At 36.7% G+C, this 20,911-nt stretch overlaps 1 protein-coding gene across 1 annotated transcript in view; it reads left to right on the top strand.

Annotated features, from left to right (window-relative positions):
• HLCS (holocarboxylase synthetase) overlaps window positions 1-20,911 on the top strand; it is a gene marked incomplete at its 5' end in the record, with an annotated part of 119,614 nt that overhangs the window by 34,176 nt on the left and 64,527 nt on the right. Inside the window, one exon of the mRNA XM_084265037.1 lies at window positions 8,064-8,335. Coding sequence (XP_084121163.1) covers window positions 8,064-8,335 — 272 coding nt within the window. The remainder of the gene's footprint in view (window positions 1-8,063; window positions 8,336-20,911) is intronic.

The following is a 20,911-nucleotide window of genomic DNA, read 5'->3' as shown; positions in this document are numbered from 1 at the left end:
TGCTTTATGTTTAAAGAAATGTAACTGCAATAACAAGGAGGATAGATTGCAACACTTTAAAAAGGGAAAGATTTTTAACAGACTAGGTATTCCACACCTCAGTTGGCAAAATGGACCCACTTCTATTTGTGACTGTTTTAACTCCCCATATGGCTGAGATAATGCACTGTGTAGCTATTTATGTAACTTAATACCTGCTTTTCAAGACATGCTAAAGTGTGGAGACAAAAATAAGGAACTTGGTTTCTGGAATGATGTTTGAGAAATTATTAGATTTTTCTGTCTCTCTTGAGAAAGTATTATTGCAGACTAAAGTAACTGCCCAAGCCTCTAGAGACTCCTAAAAATCCAGTTGGCTGTGAATTTAAAGAGTTACCAAACACTGCTATCTTTCTAAATGCCCTTCCATATTTTACACAATCAACTAATGTTTAGCACTGTATCTAGATTCAGGAAATATATAAATATTATCAATGAACTGAAACACATTTCACAGTTATGTAGTATTGTGAGAATGTGTAACAGTTAACAACCAAGTAACTACAGAATTTCATGAGAACATGAAATGGGAGTGCACCTCAATTGTACTGCAATAAAATCTTTAGAAAGTTTTTTGGGGGATGGGGAAAAGGGGGAGGGGAAGAGCTGAGGCTTTTTTCGTTCAGGTTTTTATACTATGACTTTTACCTGCTCAATAGAGTAATAGATGCACATGTTGTCCCCTGACTTAACCTGAAGGAGTAACCTCAGCTAACTATGTCTTGCTATTAATAAGCTATGGAAAGAAAGGAAAATACAAGTAAATACAAGGTAAGCTAAAATCAGCCAGTGGGGCTGCAGAGGGAAACTATTTAACTTCCTTAAATTTTTCTATTTCTTCGAATGAGGACTTAAGTTTAAAATTGATGTTAAGCATTTAATATTGAGATAAGTGTTATATAAGCATCAAATCATTTGAGTATTAGGGGTTGCCCAGAGAAGCTGTGGCTGCCCCCCCACCCCCCACCCCAGCAGTGTTCAAGGCTTTGTGCAACCAGGTCTGGTGGAGGCTGTCCCCCCCATGGCAGGGGGCTTGGAACCAGATGATCAAGTCAGATTTCGAATGCATTGTAAATAGCCTTTGTGGTTTACAGTTCTGTTTGGTTTTTTCTGTTTCAGTTGTTGCAAAATCCCTCTTCAAGCTTACATTTATTTGTCTAAAAGGGCAACTATTCATGACTCCAGGTGTTGATGTGTAGCTTGGGTATGTTGTTACATATGAATGACCTCTGAATGCTATTAAGACTGTGATTATGACTATCTAATGAAAACTCTAGAGGCACTGGCTTTGATGCACAAACACAAATAATAGATCCATCTGCAGCTTTCCTAAGTCCTGCTGAACTTGCAGAAGCTGGCTGCTACAACTTAATTGCTGCTATTGTTCTTTGTGGGAGGGAATCACAGAATCATTCAAGTTGGAAAAGACCTCCAAGATCATCTAGTCCAACTGTCCCCCATCACCTATATTGCTAACTAAAACATGTCTCTAAGTACCTTATCCCATCTTTCCTTGAACACCACAAGGGATGATGACTCCACCACTTCCCTTCTTTCTGAGAAAAAATTTCTAATCTGAACCTCCCCTGGCACAACTTGCTGCCATTCCCTCTTGTCTTATCACTAGTTATTTGTGAGAAGAGGCAGACACCCAGCTCACCACAACCTCCTTTCAGGTAGCTGTAGAGAGCAATAAGGTCTCCCCTCAGTCTTCTCTTCACCAGACTAAACAGTCCCCATTCCCTCACCTGCTCCTGTAAGACCTGTGTTCCACACCCTTCACCAGCTTCATTGCCCTTCTCTGGACATGCTCCAGGGCATCAATGTCTGTCTTGTAGTGAAGGGCCCCAAACTGAATACAGAATCTGAGGTGCGGCCTCACCAGAGCTGAGTACAGGGGGATGATCACCAACTTGGTCCTGTTGACTACACTACTACAAGCCAGGATGCTGTTGGCCACCTGGGCACACTGCTGTCTCATGTTCAGGCAGGTATCAACTGACACCCCCAGATCCTTTTTTCGCCTTTTTATTTTTTTGTTCTGTAAAGAACAACCTTTCCACCATCTTTGTGAGTGTAACTGTAGAAGAGGTTACAGGCCTGTTCTTAACCTCTTCCAGTTCCATTGTCAAGGCTGTGATTGACATGAGATTTTTTTTTTTCCTCAGTTGTTCTATCAAGTTTTTTGTTTTCTTCAATGTTTTCCTAAAGAGAAAGACATTGTACTGGGTTTCCCCCCCCTTCAAAATGAAAATAATATGTGAAATGGATGGTTGTGGTACTAAATTTAGTATTTAAAAAAAATTTCACAAGGCTTCAGTAAAAGGTAATACGTATAAACTAGGGTTTGAAAGCAGTAGGGATAGCATATAACTTCATATCTTTTTCTGCATCTTCTGTATATTTACAGTAAGGGGCGTTTGGTGCCATTTAATATTTATTTAGTTTTAGCATTTTTCCATGTTGGTTGAGTACGAACATGTTTTTAAATGGGGCTATAGTTGTGTTACAAAACTGTCATCTGCTTCAGATCTTAAAGTATGGCATTATTACAGGAAGTAAAAACACAGGCTGTATCAGAAAAGCATTTTGTGTGCCTCATTAGTCAGAAATGTCTGCCAAAATCTTGCCCTCTTGTGCTAATAGCTGACTTTTCCTGCTGCTGGCCTCCTAAGTTGCTAGCATTTGGGGCTGGATTTGCCACTGTAGATGTATTCTTTGCTGGCGCCAGCCTACTGCTTAGTACCAAGTTTGACTTCAGTTTGTTTCTGTTGGATTCAAGAGATGCTACAGAAGCTCTCCAGTGGCTAATTTAACACCTTGAAATTTGTAGGGCAGTTGAGCAAAGCTGTATAATACAAGGAGGATATACTTTTTTGTCCGTATGTATATCTATATATGTATATTTATATTCTGAAGTTGAAATCAGTTTCCAAATGCTGTGCACTCTTTATTAAAATGTTTTTCCATCAATGCTGATAGAGAATTCATATAAAATATATACATTTAAGATCATACTCATTTGCAAGCAGCCAATTGGGGGGGGGGGGGATGGGTAAAGAGAGGCAGGTCAGCTGTATTGAAGGTGTGATCTCTATACATGTGGCTCTGCTCCAGACATGCTATTCATGTGCTCTTCTAGAAGACTAGTACTTTATGCCTGGGTGATCTTCACTTCCTTGTGGTTCATAAACATAATGCATATGTGATTTAATCTGATGATATATGAATCAATACATCAGCTGCAAACATTTTTTAAATACGGTGAAGCAGAGCTAGAGGTAGTTTGACAGAAATAATTACATTTTATGCAAAGGAAACAGAAAAAATGTCAAATTATGTTCTATCAGTGTATCCAGAAAGTGAATACTTGTCCTCACTAAGTCAACAAGGAATTGATAACATCAAATTTTATAGCCACAATATTGAGCCACTGGGTATAGCATCAGTAGTTAAAATTCTCATTCCTCCTGTTGAGAACGGAGAGAGTGAGCAGACTGATGTATAATGTTTGTTTTATGGCATTATATTTTTAGCTTTCATTTAGTTTTGAGTCTGTGTTTTCAATAGAAACCAAATTAATTTAGGCTGTAACTGCCCTAACGAAGAATTCTGTTGAAACAGAGTTTAAGATCTGTTGTCACAGAGTTTGGTAAAAGAGAGGGGCTCCCAAAAATGCCCAACAGATACACACAGAGATACATGCAAGTGTTTGAACACACAGAAAAATAAGAAAGCACAACAAAATTCTCCATTTATATAGAATGTAAGAATACAGTCTTGAATTTGGGATTACTTTGGACCATGCTAACTGAAAGTTTATGTGCTTTGTGTGTAAGTCTTACTGGTTGATAGAGCCCAGGTGCAAATAAAATTTTCTCCATCAGGAGCTGTAATTTTCTGTTATTTTATACTACAACAGAGAAGGGTCCATATGCAGCTGGTTTTTGTCTCCCTCTTTTCTCCTTTTAGTTCAGTCTCAACTGCTAAGTAAGCATTAGGAAAAAGTGAAATTAATTATTAGGAAAATAAAAAGAATTTTTATTTTACAGCAAAAGAAAATTCTTGTTAGGCAGCAGTTTTTTCACACAGCTGACCAAACTCTTAAAACTGTAGAAAGCAGATGTTAAATCATAAGCAAGATACAGCTTTTAGTCTTCCTTCCTTACATAACAATTGCCATTTAAAGTTGAGTTCAACAGCTTGCAATGTCAGACCTCCAATCCTTGATACAGTGACCCCTAACAAACCCGTGTGCTGATCAGTGGTAGAGTGTGCAGTAACTTAACTATTCCTATGAACTTTGTGAATGAACATCTGCTGTGTCTCCCTATCCCTTCAAAACAACTTTTCATTCAGTGATGCTTTCAGGCTGACAACCAAAATTCTGCTGGCTGATCCCCCAGTCCCAGATCAGCCAGGCTGTCACTGCTTTGAAAGTTTCTATCTCTGCTGGGCTTAGCAGTGCTAGGGGAGAAGTTTTTAGGGAGAGGTGGTGGGTGGTTCCTGTTGTGCTTTTCTGGTTTTGGTAGTTGTGGTGTTTTGGAGGGTTTGATTTTTGTTTTTCTTTTTTACAGTCGACTGAAAATATATTGTGCTTTTACTTTTTAAAATTTGGGTAGAAAAGTTTTATTTTAAATACTAAATTTGTAGTTGATTGATTCTAACCATGAAAATCTGATTAGCTCTGTCATCGAGTTGTTTGGTTGACATGTCAAACTTCATTCTTACTTTAAGAAAGAAGAGCAATATCTTTGCTTTAGAGTATGCACACGTAATATCTGGTTTGAAAAACGAACAGTTTGATAGGAAATTAACTTAGCTTGACTCCACTTCTCCTATCCAAAGCTGGTATGGTAATGATGAATAGCAGTTGCAGAACAGATTCGTGCCACACTCAAGTGTAGTTATTACGTCTATAAAGTGCGTTAACGATAATCTGAGTAACACAGATTTTAGTATGAATGTGTGTGGAATTAGCCGCAGACATTGCTGTCGGTGTCTGTGCATACGACAGCCGCAGCTTTTTTGATTGCACACTTGTTTACAGCTTGTTACCTGCGCGTTTTAGGGTTTTGATAATGGCCGGGGTAAGCAGAGGCCGGGAGTTTAGGTATCCCCTTGCCTTGCCTGACCCACCTGCTCTGGCCCCGGAGCTGGGGAGAGACAGACAGCTCCCGAGCCACCACTGTTCATCGAAACGGCCGCCAGAGGCTGCTGCAGAACGGCGGCGCGACTGGGCCTAGGGGTGGAAATCCAAGCTGAGGCCCCAACTCACCAACAAACCGCACAGCTCGGCTTCTGATGTGATTATGCTCCTTTTAAATGGAGTTGACACAGACGTTAACCCTGATTTCTTATCTGTATTTATTTCATCACACAAAAGTCTACTTTTCTGTGCCGGTGTAATGTATTGGTTCAGCGTCGACGTTTCTCTGACCTCGTGTGAGGGAAGCTCGTACAGGGAAAATTAATTTTTCTATCGCGTAGTTGGACATCACTTGAAACTTTGCTTTGTTAAAAGAATAAAAACATATTTTTTAGGAATTTTGGAAAATGCTGTTCTTGATTATGTGTTACTCATGTTTATATTTTTGATCAGCTCAAGCATGTGTACTATGGGAATAATTAGCTTTATGATTATACACATGTAACAATTCTTAAATGGTTCAGTATGTGTTAGAAACAAGCAACTTAAACCAAGAAGTAAAGCTAAAAAAACTGGGGGCAGGGGTGGTGAGCCACCTGAAAGAGTATAGTCAGGATACTCAGGAAGATAAATGGTAAGAACTGTGTGGCAAATTTGTAATAACATGTCATCATACATGAATAGGTGCTAATTCAGATTTTTCAGAAAGTGTGCTGTGGCAAAAGCATACAGGACTTTCTGACACATAGTATCGAGCACTTTCATTGTTTGTTTAATACCTGTTTTCTAAGTCTGTAAACTTGTCCTTGTATGAGTTAAAATTATGGTTTTGTGTCTAGGACTCAATTATGCCAAGTGAATTTCTGTATTTGGAAAGCAATAGGAAAATGTACTTTCTGATTAAGCACAGCTTTTCCATATACTACCTGACAAGAATGAAAGCTCTGTTTTTTCTAGATATCAGTTACAGCTAATAAGTTACTCTGTGTGTGTGTAAAACAAGTTGGATTGTGTGTAAAGAGTTTAGCAGCAGTCTGAGAAAGCTATGATATTACATGAAGTGAAAATACAAGTGCTTCATGTAGATCAAGTCAAAGAACTGCTAATAAAACCTTTAATACCACATCATTGTTTATGATGCATGTACAAAAAACCAAGCAAAAAACCAAAACCTAAATATTTTATCCAAGAATTTAGATGGAAAGAGTTCAGATGGAGCTTTAAGAAACCAAGACAGGGGAAGTAATTTCTCTAACTAAAATGTGTCTACTTGAGTTGCTCTTAGATTGTCCTGGAGCTTAGAATCTAGTGCCTGATTGCATTTGGAGAGAGATTGTTTCTTCATGTTGTACTCAGCTACCTGTACTACAGGGCTGCAAACCAGTAAGTCTTCTGGCTTTCAGCATACAAAAAATGTCACACAAGAAGCTGTCCATGTGAAACTTGAGATTATGTAGTTTCTGAGGATGGAAAATCTACAGAAAGGTGTTAGGAACAGGACCACTTGTCTCATTCCCCCTTAAGATATAACAATGGGATTTGGAAAATGGGAGTAAATCCTTGCATACAACTGGTTTTTAGGAAGCTTGCTCTTAATTGTGTTTTATGGGTTTTAAAGAGTTGAGGTGGAGCTCAGAGATGCCTTGTTCAAGGGCAAGTGAGCTGTTTTCAGCAGTTGTGTAGGAAACATTCTGGTTCCCAGGTATGGCAGTAATAGGAAGAAAGGGTATATATTGGATGGGGCTTTTCAATTAAAAGTCAGGTGTCTCCCTCTTAAAAATTTGAGGGTAAGTGTAATTTCTACATTATTTTCAGTAGAATAGAATCCAGAATTTTTGTGACTTCATGTATCATATATTGTCTAAAAGACCACTTTGACTCCGGAAGGAGAGCTCTTCAAAAATTAAGCTATGCCCTTAGCAAAAAAAATCCCAGTATCTGTATCTGTGAGCTGTTAACTTATGGTTTCTAAAGACATGGCAAACTTTTCATACCAAATCTATCAAAATAACATTAGATATCTCCAGAAAGAGTTCTGTGAAGTTGTAACAGTTGGTTCAGGGTGTCACCTGACAGGTAATAATCCCAGTCATTCATCTCTTCATTTCATAAAAAAAAAAAGAGGTATTTTTAAATTTAAAATGGGGAGAAAAAAAACAAAATTTGGTGTGTAGATATATAAAATTATTTATGTATGTGTATATTTCACATTTAAAATACTTTGCAAGGAAGTGTGTGCTAGCTGTGCCATTGACTGGGAGAAGGGTAACAGCATATTTACAGTGTACACTTTGTGTGCTGGTAGAATTTTCGTAGTTGCCTGCATTCTTGAGTTACATCCTTCTCATTTGGCTAGCTAATGAACAGCCACTTTGGTCTATATTGAAGGTAATAGTAGTGAGGCTTCCATTAGCTGAAGGTGTGAACCCTTTTAGAAGGTATTCTGTTAAGAAATCAATAAGTGTTTTTCTTAGTTGTTGCTTTATCCTTCTAATCAAGTCTTAGTGATGGACTAAAGGGCTTCCAGCAAAGAAAACTGGCATGTTTGAAAACCCTGTATAATACAGAGGAACATGTGCGCTCCATTCTTCAGTACCTAGGAGAACTACTACAAACCCTGTTACAGGGAAAGATTAAGCCTAATTAATCTGCAAAGAAGCATGGTTTCAAGTCTAGAAAGACAGTACTAAGTAGTAAGGCTAGGCTGGAATAGAACAAGCACCAGAAATTGATCTTTGAAGAGGAAATTGAGTTAATGTTCCTATTTTGAAGATGATGATTACTGGAATAAAAATGTTCTCAGAGGAATGTCTGTATATCTTCACATGTGGTGGCCTGTATTTCTGTGCCTTAATTTATTTTCTTTTACCTACAGGAAATTCATCTTGCTTTTCTGAAATGGCTTGAGGGAAATGTAGATGCTGAAGGATTAAGAGCATCCAGCACAGTGTCTCTTAAATTTGTTTCATCCTGTGAATCAAAAATGGAGGTAACTCCATCTCTCATGCCAGTTATCACTGAAATGGGAAGCTTCTCATCGGAACATTTCAGCCTGAAAACATATCAACAGAATCTCCAAACGAAGAAGCTCGGCAAGATTGTTCTTTTTAGTGAAGTTACCACAACAACAATGAATCTTCTAGATGGGTAAGATAGTCATCTAGCCTATACCAAATAAGCTTTCACATCCGGAATTCACAATTACACAATGCTCAGAACGAGGTTTGGTTTTTTTCTCTTTGGCTTTTGTTACCTATAAGCTAGCAAAAAACCCCAAACCCAAACAAAAAAAGTCCCACATGGCTATCTTCTGGATAGGACACAACATAGAGATCTTTCTGTTCATGGAATATTAATTGATAATGTACAAAATGCTAAGCATAAAGGCAAGGAAAATCTGAGTGTGACAACTTTTTACTTGGCAGTGGTAATAAATCATTATTCCTCTTGCAAAGTATGAACATCACCCTGGAAAAGATTAAGGTATTCAATAGGCATATTTAGGATATTATATACAACTTCTAGTACAAATTATTTTCTAAACTAGTTACTTAACAGAAGTATTACCAAGTAGATTGTGGCCTTAATTTTAACACTACTGTTTTCTCTTATTCCTTTTACTGAATATTTCATTAAAATGCTCTTTAGTGGTTTGTTTAACTTTTTTAAACATTGATTAGGGTTGTGCTAGACATTCTTTCATCGTCACATAGATGACCCTTGTGAATGAGTTGTGGGATACCTTTGAGAAGGCAGTTCGTTAGAGTTTTCAATGGGATTAAGCGATATGAAAATCACAGTTACTAAATCTTAGGTCGGAGCCGATGTACAAAGACTACACTGTTACGTTTCATGAAATAGTCTGATGGAAAAAAACTGTCTTTGGGAAGTTGTTGCTCTTCAGGACAGATTTTTCTATATGTGTTTCTACCTGCAGCTATAACTTTTCTTGGCAGCTACTTTTGAGTACCACTGTTAATTTATCTGCAGAAATTGCAGATGAATTTTACTGTTTAAAATAACTTCACGAATTTTGTTTGGGATTTTTAATTTTTTTAATCAACATCATCAGTTAAATCATCTTGAATGTTATTGTGACTAATTAGTTAACCAGCAATAATAGTTATAGTTCTCAGCTAGAGAGCCTAAACTGAGACTGATGTAAGTTACAGAATATTCCTTCCTGCAAGTAACGAATGTAATTTGTTTTAGAATACGTGCACGCCGAATCTGTGAATGAGGATAAGTTATAAAAGTATTAAATGAGTTTGTAGTCTTACAGCTGGCACTGTGGTAGAGTTGCCTGCCTGATAATTTGTGCTGAAATACTTCAATTTAGAGGCGGATAGAGAAATTTGCATTTGATTCCTAATTCCAAACTGTTCTCTGTGTGTGCATACACACTCATATGCACACACATTTTTGAGAAGTTGCTATCTCATTTTGCTGTTCCCCATTACCACAGGTCTGTGTCCTCATCCTGAAGCTGATATTGCAATGGGTTTTGGGCATAGACATCGTAGACAGACATACTAATTTGGTAAGAAGCCACAAGGAAAAGTTATTTTGTAGAAGCATTTGTAGCTTTTGCCACTTAATTTTCAATATTCACAGCACTTCCAGCCCACTGTGAAAAATCCAACAAAGTCATAATTTAATAGGTCAAGACTTGCCTTCGCTAACAGTTGTTTTTGATGGTGAATCTCAGAAACATATTCATACATCTCAGTAAGATGAAGTATATAATTCAGAGTTTTGTGAATTCTGGTAAACAGAATTATGTGTGTATGATTATATTATCAAGAAAGGTGAGGGAGCTAGGAGAAGTTGTCTTGGTTTTTCTCTTCTTTAAATTGCTGTATCAGCAGAGTGGTCAGCACTCAAGTTCCCTTTTTTCATCAAGTAGTCCAAATGCAATGAAGTGTTTACAGGTGCAAGTCTAAAGATGTATTCTTTTCCTATTCACGATGCAGCTTGTATAGTCAGTTTTCAGGTAAGATGGAAACTACAGGTTGTGGCTCGAAGTGGTTTATACTGGGAAGATGATCCTAGTCAGATTATATAACTTTGAACAAATTTATTTTAGGGAAAAAGATTTTTGTTAAAATATTTGGTTTAAGCATTAGGGTTGATGGTACTGCAAATACTTTGTTGTCATGGGTAATCAAGTAATGTAGTCCATGTGATTTGCAGTTCAGCAAAGTACTCTCAGACTTCACAGTTGATAACATTTCACTTCCAAATGAACCAATATGAGTTTGATAGGATGAATGATGCATTGTTCTAGTTGCGAATTTGCAATGAGAGGAAAACATATCTAAGGAAAAAAGATTTTCTTTGCTCGAACCAAAAATAGGTACCTATTGATCATTTATCATTCCCAGGGAAAAAATTTACAATATTGTGTTTATGTAATCATATATTGTAATAAGCACTTGTTACATGGCAGATTCTCGTAGGGAACTCTCAAATTTTACCGAGTTTGTGATCATTGAAAATATGATACAGACACCTCAATAACTGAATTAGTGAGATTAGGAGTTAATTTAGTTTGTAAATGATGTAGTAAATTATAAATTAATTTAGCATTTAACTGTTGTGGGTTCAGCTATTCTTATATTTTTCCCACCAACTGGATGTCAAACTTTTGTCTCTCTTCCATTGCACTTCCCCAAATCTTTGTATCCCCCAAAAATTAAGACATGGAGGGAGAAAGTGGGCTGGAACTAATTTAATGGCTGAGCAACCTCACAGTAGAGAAACAGCCGGAGCCTAATAGGGGTCTTTGTCTGCATTTCCACCCTGGCTGGTAATGTGCCAGTCAAAAGTCAAGCAGGAGAAACAGGTGGAAACTATTAGACCTGTCATAAAGTTTGAAAAATTGATTCTGGAGGCTAAGTGAATAGATTGAACTTGACAGTGTTGTCCTAAAGATTCTAAGGGAAAATTCTGTAGTTTAATTTGGGATCCCTTGATTGTTCATTAGCTCTCCAGATGGCAAGTCTTGGCAGTTTGTGTTATCACTTGCATACATTTATGCATCCTAAGGTAATGCATGAAGTGCCAATTCACCTGTGGGGTATGTAAAATTAAATGGCATTAGTCTAATTGTAAAATGAAGATTTGTTTACATGTCACATAATTTTAAATGGTCAATATTGTTTTTATGGTTTAAAGTGAAAAGCTTTATTTGGATCATTTGAGGCTATTTTTAAAAGGATTTTCATTTTTATTTCATAAACTAAAATGTAAAATTAGTAAAATGAAGACTAGAAGCTCCCTCCTTTTTCCCTCTAAAATAAAATTATTTCTGTAAATTTAGTTTCAGAAACATTGTCTTCAGAAACATTTATTGTAATGCCACCTGAACAAGTTAACATTGTTAACTAGTTCCACTTGCTCTGTCTCCTCTCCTCAAAGCATGGGGATTGCATGATTTCAGATGAAGCTATTATTTTTGAACGTTCATTCGGTGTAGTGATGCAAGTGTTATGCTGTAGGGGCATACTAGACTCAAAAGACTTTAAATTGATCAAGAGATATTTCTAGCACACTCTAATTGGCTGGAATAGTTTCATAAGCATTTAATGAAAAAATTAAATCAATTAGATATACATTTCAGCTTTACTGTTTGTGAGCATCTTATATCCTGGCAGAAGATTTCACATATACATGATTAAGCCAGCATGTGATATATTCTATATGAAGGGCATTCTGGTTCCTTTTTGCACCATATTTTAAGAAGCACAAAATGCGGCTGTTAAGAAGAGTTTGATATAAAAATGGTGAACTTTAGTGGAGGTGAACTGTGGGATGAAGTTGCTTTTGTATTGTTGCGTAGGATATTCAGCTTAGAATAAAGAATTTCCAAACCTGTTAAAAGCTTTGGAAACGAAAATTCTTTTACATCACTTGTGCCCTTTTAGTTTTTCTTTATGTTTTTCTACATTCATATTGTTGAGTTTTTAAAAATTGTACTACAGCTCTAATTTTGGAATTTGACCTTTAGGACTCATTTTGCTTTAAAACTCTTGGATTAGTTGTATTCAACTACGTGTGTTGCTAGGAGTCGGTTCAAAGTAAGAGTAGCGTATAGTTTAAGGAGATTGAAATGGCACTTCAGAGGCACAAGCAAACAAGTTGAGATTGACCAACTGTATTTTGCACTTAATGATTATTTTTATTTCAAATCCTTGTTATGTCTTACTCTAAACACAGTGGCCTCAAGTTTAGTCATATCATGCACCTTGGCGATCTCTCTTCTCTGTTTAAACCATATTTTTTAAAAACCTAATTAGAATCAGGTAAGTGAGTTGAAATGTGGTTTGAAGATAGAAAGTCAGCATTAACATAGCTTTTGCAAATATATGCCATACAGTCCCCGTGCTTCTTTTCCTCCCATCATCCCATATACCTGTTTGAAAACTTCCCCTCTCAGATACTTGCCTCAGAATTCCACAGACTGTAACTACAAGCCAGAACTATTCTTCTCTACACCTATTGACTCCACTTGATAGACTATTTTCTTAAAAGCTATGAAAACTGTTTACTACTTACAATATTGTTTTAGCCAGCCATGTATCTAATATTCTAGGCACAGGTGGGTGGAGGAAGCTCTTTTTTTTGTATAGTCAAAACCAGTTGCAAGCTGTGTCGCAGGCACTGTGGTTTTCTCTCTTGAAGATGTACAGGTTGTTGGAATACAAAATCTTCAAAGAGTAATCTTCGTCTTTCAGCATGGTAAGACTGGCCTAGTACATTAATAGTCTGCTATGAAGGAAAGTTTCATCCCTGACATTAACAGTTTGTAAAAATTAACCCCTACATCCTTATCCCTCAAGAATGCTCGTTGGAGAGTTGGAAAATACCTTGTTGGGCAGGAAGGATGCCTTTCTCTCAGGAAATACTCATTGCTGTTTTATGTTTCAAAAAAGTGTGCTGATAAATTGGTCAGTTGCATTGAAATGCTGTATGTATTTTATATATAAACTTTTCTACAGATAGATAATCAAAAATATACCTGTTTGCATAACAAGTACTCGATTTGTGCAGAGCGCTGTTAAAGTAGTTCATATTGCTTTTGAAAACTTAAATCCATTGGTTTTGTTTGTTAAACTCTAGTGTGGGGTAGGAATGCTTTGCTTTATGACTGTCTAGCCTAAAAACTGGTTAGATACTAGTGTGATAGAGCTGGTCTTTAAGGAATTTTACACTTTTAATCTACATACCTGTCATTTAACTTAGCCTTGGTATAGTACCATCCTCCTTTGTTATTTATGTGATTGGGATTACTAAATTTTAAACTTCCATTTTCTTTATAGGGTTGAAGGGCATTTTATTCTTAAAAGAAGAAAGTTAGTGCATTGGAATAGCTGCTTCTGTGCTCGTTTTCCTCAAGGGTTTGGGGTTTTTAAAATTTATTATTTGTGCCTTTCATTGGTGATAAAGACTATCTCAAATAACAGAATATGTTTGTTACCCTTAAATCAAATCAAATTAATTTCAACAGTAATTTTTGCTAATTTAGTTTTAAACATATAGTATTTCACCCTTTATTCTTCCATCCACTTCTTGGCAGTGTTTTGCATCATCTGGTGTTAGAGAAAGCTGTCCTTTAGCCTGATAACAAAAGATCATGCAGGAATTTTTGTAATACAGCCAAGAGCCTGTTCCCTTCCTCGCCTGTAGAAAGGGAAGAATTCGGAAGTTTTTGGCATTGATTTGGTTCTGTGCCATTCCCAGAGTCTTCTCTGCAATACCATTCTTCATTACATGCTCGCTGAAAGATTGCTGTATTAGGATTTGTCATCTCCTTTGCGTCAATTTTCCGTGCCTTTCTTTCCACCTGTTGTGAACAGTTCTTGAGGGCACTAAACAATTAGGTCCCTATTTTCCTGTCACGCACCTTGTGTGTCTGATTTTTCATGGAATTTGGAGGCAAAATATGTTCCTCTTTATATTTTTTTTGTTACGTAAAATTAGTAGGTTTTCTTGCCGTTAATGAAGTGGGCCCCCCGCTTGCATGGTTTCTGTCAGTGCAGGGGGGGAGTTTTGACATTCCCAAAGGGGATTGAGTCATAAAAAAAAGATACCCGTTTTGCAAAGCAATTAACCCATATTGAACTCTTATACTGTATTGTATTACCCTGCTGCTGGAAGTTCCTGAACAATTCGCATTGTCGTATGACACGTAGCAGTGGAGCACCCATCGTTCGTTAAATATGAGAGGAAACCCTGTAAGGCTGCACAGTTAAAACAAGAGCTGAAGAATGGCAATGGAGGGTTTTCAGTAACATTTCACTGGTTTGCTTTACACGGTGCTGTTTTCATGCATGCATTTTAAAACAGACTTTTCCTATTAAGATGAAAAAATTGAATGCTGAGGTTATAAATCATTACTTCTTTTTTTAAGGGGATTAACTTGAAAAAGTATGTATGTAGTAGAATATGATAGGTCATAATATATAATAGATTGTTACATATGATATTAATTGTAATATATTGCCATGTGTATTATTTGTTTACGAACTCCATGAGTGTCAAGTCTATCTTTGAATTTTAACTTTTATGTAGTAAAAAGAAATGTTACTTAAGCTTAAACTACCCAGAAGCAATTAGGAATTAATGTTTGCACTTCCTTGTGAAAGGAGATTTTCATGCATTTTCAGTTGACATTTTGTAGCCTTTTTTAAGTCTGTCAGTTCTGTAGCTTCAGTGTAAACACATATCAGGACTCTTCTTGGTGGTCATCAACAACTTACTGCCATCAGATCAGAATATAGCCTTTAATTAAGTTATGTGCTTAAAGTAATAAGTCATTGTAGGACATCACCTTTTGACTTAACAAGGGAAAGGTAAGGCATAACACGACTAGATGTGCTAATAACGTGGTTGGGTGAACCAACCTCCTTTCCTCCCTGATTAACCTTGTTGAGTATCTCAGAGCTTGAACAAGTCCTGGATCTGCATTTCTCCACCATACCTTTTTGTTGTGATTGTTACGATTCTCAAACTAGTAAAATCCTCAAACTGGAAAGAATGAATTGAAGATGTGGTTTTCACATAAGACAGAATAGCAGTTAGCTATCTAAGTGACTTAGTAATGTGTTTGATTAATGGGTTGCCCATGTTGTGTGTGGCTGAGGAAGTCCTAGTGTAGGAACTAGTAAAGAATCCACTTGGCTGTGCACTGCATGGGTTTCTTACACTTGAACTTTGAAGGTGATGTGCTGGAAATACGGAGCACATGCATGTTCCAAACAGATTCCTGATTTTTTTCAGAAAATTTGAGTTCTGGAGAAGTAGAGCCTGGTATGTGCTGCTTTCGCAGCTCCTCTGGCCATTAAATGATGCATAGGGCCTACCTCAGGCTTGGAATTACATCCACAGAGTAATTTTTTTCTCTTGATTGTTTTAGGAAGCTGACAGGAAGCATCACTGCTGTCAGCCATGAAGATAAACATTCTGTGTGCTAGATTTCGACTTAACTATTTTCATTTGTAACTATGATATAGATCTGAATGCAGAGCTACAGCTAAGGGTGGTTGCACAAAGTCTGAATTATTCTCTGGAGCAGCCAGTTTCTCATTTCGACTAGAGTTGAGAAGAGCATAATCAGATATCTTAAACTTGGAAACTGAAAGACATGATCTAACTTCATTTTGCACATCTCCATCTCTTTGCTTCTGTTAGAAAAAAATGATGAAAAAATAGGTTGCATTTACAACAAAATGGGAGCTAAGGAAGGAGCTAAGAAACTGTTTAAGGAAGTTCAGATAGCACCTGTTCTGGTGGCATTAAGAACAAACAAAAAATCAGTGTATTTATTCTTATGCTGCCAGTTAGAAGATACTGATTTCATTTCAGTATAATTCCCTAATTGTTTCCAGGGCCAAACACTTTCAAAGCTTGTGTGATTTCTACCTTTAGGCAGTAAACTAAGAAAATCCCACAGAATCTGAATTCTTGACTTAAATCCCACTGGCCTAATTTATTTTCACTTATAGTCCCAGTTAAAATATTTTAAGAATCTGTTTGTATTCAAACGAAGGCTTGCATTTATCACACCTCATATCATTTAGCCTAAAATGGCATGGCCTCTAGAATGGTGTGTTTCAAAAAAAAAAAAAAAAAGAAAAAGAAAAAAAAGCAAGGTTCCCCCACTGTGGTTTTGTGATCCCCAGGTTTGCTATAAAATGCTGTACCTCATGTTGCTTTCAAAAGAATTTACTGGCATTGTTCTGGTTGCTTAGCTGTTAAATGTGGATGAACTTCAATATTTTTTTTTGTAAACTTTAACTGACACTATTTTTACTGATGATATTACCTTCCATTAAAAAAAAAAGGGTATTTTATAAGATTGCTTGCAAACAGAATGCTTTCTGGCATTTTATACTAAGCAGTTGAGGAATACTACTATAAATTGCTGTACAGACACTTTTTGTTTGATTTATGTTTGAATGGATCATCATCCTGTCCATCCAGCCACAGAGGAAGGTGTAGAGGCATACTGAAGAGAAAACAAGAGGAGAAAAAAACTAGGGAGATGGAAGCTGAGACATAGGAAAGAGGAAATAAAATCGTGACTTTCAAGGGAAATAAATCCTGTGTATTTATGGAATATTTCTTTAGCAAATAGTTAAGCTTAAGGTAAAATAAGTGAGATAGAAGAAGATTGCAGTATTAATTGCGGAAGAATCTATGCATTTTCAGAGTGCTTAGCAAACCAATTACTGATCCCTTGTTCAAATGGTGAATTTACTGAAAGGAAATTTACATAGTGCTTGGGTTTGATTTCTTCTGAAGTCATAAAGGCTGATAATACCACCACATGCTTAAGTGGAGTTTCCATTTCTTTTCTTTTTTTTTCTCTAATTGGGGTGCATGAGGAAAGCAAAGCACTTTATTCTGTTGAGACCAAGTAATAATTTTGCTTATAGTCATAACTGAATCTGCAAGTTATGATGTTCTGCTTTGCATGCTTATTTTTAGTCATCCCTTTAATCTTTCCTACCTTCATAATAATTTTTGGATACCTAATCAGAATCCCACAGATTGCTAATATTTCATGCTTTTCTAAATGTGCCTTACAACATATATTATGCTGTGCTTTTTGGATATCATGTAATTCCTTGAATTGCATGTTACATGACAGCAGAAAAGCTTCAGAGTTCATTCCATCTGACTGCAATGCTTTCCGTCCATTGATTTACTATCTCCTTGGTTAGGCAGTTAAAATTTAAAAAAGTAATTTCATTCACCCATTTCTAAGCCCCTACAACTTATTGGAAGACTTAGCTGGACTGTGGGTTTAGTGAAAGAGAACGGCATGGTTTTGCACTGCTGCATCATCTTTCAGCTAAAATATTTCACCCATATGATGAGTTGTTTTGTTTAAACATAAGACTTGATTTTTCTCATATGTCAAAGGGAAAAACTAATTTGGTCTTGCAAACTAGTTGCTACAGATCCAGCTTGCTGTTAAGGGTGTGTATTGTGCAATATGTCCACTGTAGCAGAACAGATATACGAACACTGGAGGAATGACATGCGGATAATGCTTTAGTGGCTAAGAATACTATTTCACTCTTCGCTGAAAGACTGGATGCTCTCAGAACAAATAGCTGTGTGGTTCGTTGGTGTAAATGCAGGTGTGAGGGGTATCAAAAAGACTTACAAGCCATTCTTGGTCTGTTTATTTGCTAGCATTGGATATAGCGCTGTGATGAAGTATTCCTCTTGTACCAAGAACCGTTTTCTTTCCTTATTGAATACAGACGCTCATCCCAGCACTAGGAGAAATTTTTTGGTTTTCCTAGTTTCTTAGGGGGGTTATTAACCTTTTTCCTTCAATAAGCCGTTTGAGCTACTGGCTTCTGAAACAGAAGTTCTATCATGATTGTACATTTATGAAGTAATACAGAATAATGCTTATATGATCTCAGTAAGCCATCTGTCAGGCTTCTCTGAAATAAGAAAATAGTTTCAAATACTGTCCACAGGTGCAGAAAAAAAAAGGTAATTTACAGCTTTTAAGTTTCAGGACTGGATATTAGATAAAGAGTTCTCACTCAAGTCTTGATTTATTAAAAAGGTAACGTGTACACTTTAAATGGAGTATGGTACCAGATGTGAGGTATTAAAGAAGTTGCTGGTGGCCACCTGCTGTACTGCACATTTAAAACCTTGCGTGGTAGTTGATGTCATGTAGAATTCATGTGATAAAGAATAATTTTGATGTTGTTAGACCATGTCAGGTTAGCAAAGATTGATGCTTGTGGAACGTTTAATATTTTCCATCACAGTTTATCTATCCTTTTGAAAAAAGAAAATTGAATTAATCACCTTGGGCAAGGCTTTTGAAATGGGGCTGTGAGTGGCTTGGCCAGTTCTTGGAGTAGCAGGACCCCACAGAATTTTTAATGGGAAGGTGTTGGAGAGTCAATAGAGCATCCTGGCTCCAGCTTATTTGCCTGTTGTTTTTCTCCTATGTTAGCATCGGTATTCTGCTACCATTTGGCTGTTATTTTTACATGGTTTTTTGGAACCAAGTGCAGATTTCTTCTTCTGGGGCGTCAAAATACTAACAACGTGCTAACAGCAAAAATAAGATGGAAGGTACTGCCACATGCAAGGGCATGAACAGAATCCTTTTCCCAAGAAGCTTCTTGCTCGTAAGAAGTAATGGCAGTTAAAGATTCTTGCCGTAGCCTGTTGAAAGGCTGCTGCATGGAAATAGTCAACCTAGAAAACTGCATTCAGGCATCGGACTATCACCTTTGCAATGGATTTAACTGACCATGCTAATCTTGTCCCTAGGAATTGAAGTTTTGTTTGATTAACTCCGATTTCCACAGAGCCCCGTGGTGTAGCTACAGAGCTGGAAATTGATTAAAGACTATATTGCCATAGGTATTTTACTGCATGCCATGTTACTGAGGGTTTTTTAACCCTTCTGATGAAACTAGATATGTGGGCTTCACAGAACCATAAATGGCAATATAAAATGATCTTAATTTAATCTAGTCATTTCCTAAGCAGCTATAACTTAGTTATGCAAAAATATTAGTCTTCATTTTTATTTCCTTATTTTTTAGGGTTTTTATTTGATTTTGTGTTTGAGGTAAATTATAACTTACTGTTACTACAATGTCATTAATGCTAGTTATTAAAGCTCAAAATTACATAATTCATGTCTGTCTTTTTGTTTAAATGTAAATGTTAATATAATTCTGATAGTTGCTGACTGCTAAGTTAACAAAAGGAGAAATAAATCTTATTTTAGTCAGGAGCTCAGATCTTGAATTAGTATGTGCTGGAAAAAATCCTTGGTTTGGTAAACTGTATTGAATTTTGCTTTGCCTATGCTTTGTTGTCTTAAAACTCTTCATTGGTCTGATTTAAATCCTGTATTTCTGAACCTGGTTTGGAACAAGTTGTAGTGATTCAATAATTCAATACTTTGAAAAGAACGAGTAATATTCTAAATCTCCCCGTCTTGACTTGAAATGTGTAAATTACACTTATTTCCGATTTTGTCATCAGGCATTTGCATGCTGCCTTCTCTATCTTCTCTGTTATATTTCATCTGTTTGTTGTTCCTAAAATCAATTAGGACATCTTCTACACTAGAGAATGGTTTCAAACTTATATTTTCACTGTATGACTGAACAGTAGTGTCCAGTATACAACTCAGCACCTTCTGTTTAACATAAGTAGCTCAAAAAAGGTAAAAACAGCAGGAGGGAATGAACTAATGAAACTCAACTCTTTTCAGCTACGGATTGCAGAAATAACAAAAATTTTGTTCCTAGTATTTTATGTAGGAGTAAACAAAAAGAGGTAGACATAAATGTCTTTTGGGAACATCTGCAAAAAGTGTGTACTTCATTGTATACTTAATGCTAATTGATACTGTTCTGCAAAACTCACCAGACTACTCAACCCAGCATTCTATGGAAGCCAGCTAGTAAACGGAACATTGAAACTATTTGCTCTGAAGACTTTTGATACAAGACAGATTTTTGGGAGGAGGATGGAAAGAAAAGGGAAGAATAAGTGAACTTGGAGTAAAATTGAAGATTTTTTTTTTCTTGTTATGAAATCCAGGTTGATCAATGAGTAGGTCCTGTTACATGTTGACTATAACATAATTCGGTCTGGGAGAATGTCTGCTGGTCATCATTAGCTCCTTCCTGAAGGTATGTTGCTGCTCCAGACTTGGAGCATGACATGGACATAGAAGGTGTGGTAGGCATTGTTGGGAATGCAGGTAATTGAGACATTGGGATTCTACCAGAGAACCTGTTTTTCATTTACTGTACTGTTTTGGTGGCCTCAGCATTCCATGGTCATCCAAGTAGATAATATTTAATCACTGACAAGTTATTTCTCTAGTAACTCGGGAACAACTGGGCAGAAACTGTAGTCCTTTACCTGTGAAGAAGCAATAAATGTTCTTTAGTTGGCTGAAGCTGTAGTACAGGGTGTTTGTGACAACAGAACCCTGTTGGTTTAGAGAGAGCATGGTGATTCGCTGTGAGGCATTAGCTTAATAATCTGGTGTGGCAACAGGAGAGGTTAAGAAGGGCGAAAATGTTCTATTTTGATGTTTTGCCAAGTTAAGCAGTGAAATATTGTGAACATGAACCAAGTGGAATGGAATGCTTTCTACTTGGATTTGAAACCAGAAATCTCCGAGTGAGTGATAATTCATAAGTGGTA

This window comes from Gallinula chloropus (assembly GCF_964237585.1).
Source record: "Gallinula chloropus genome assembly, chromosome: 1".
Classification (NCBI taxonomy): Eukaryota; Metazoa; Chordata; class Aves; order Gruiformes; family Rallidae; genus Gallinula; species Gallinula chloropus.
Note: the sequence above shows the minus strand (reverse complement) of the source record. Positions and strands in the feature narration are given on the sequence as shown.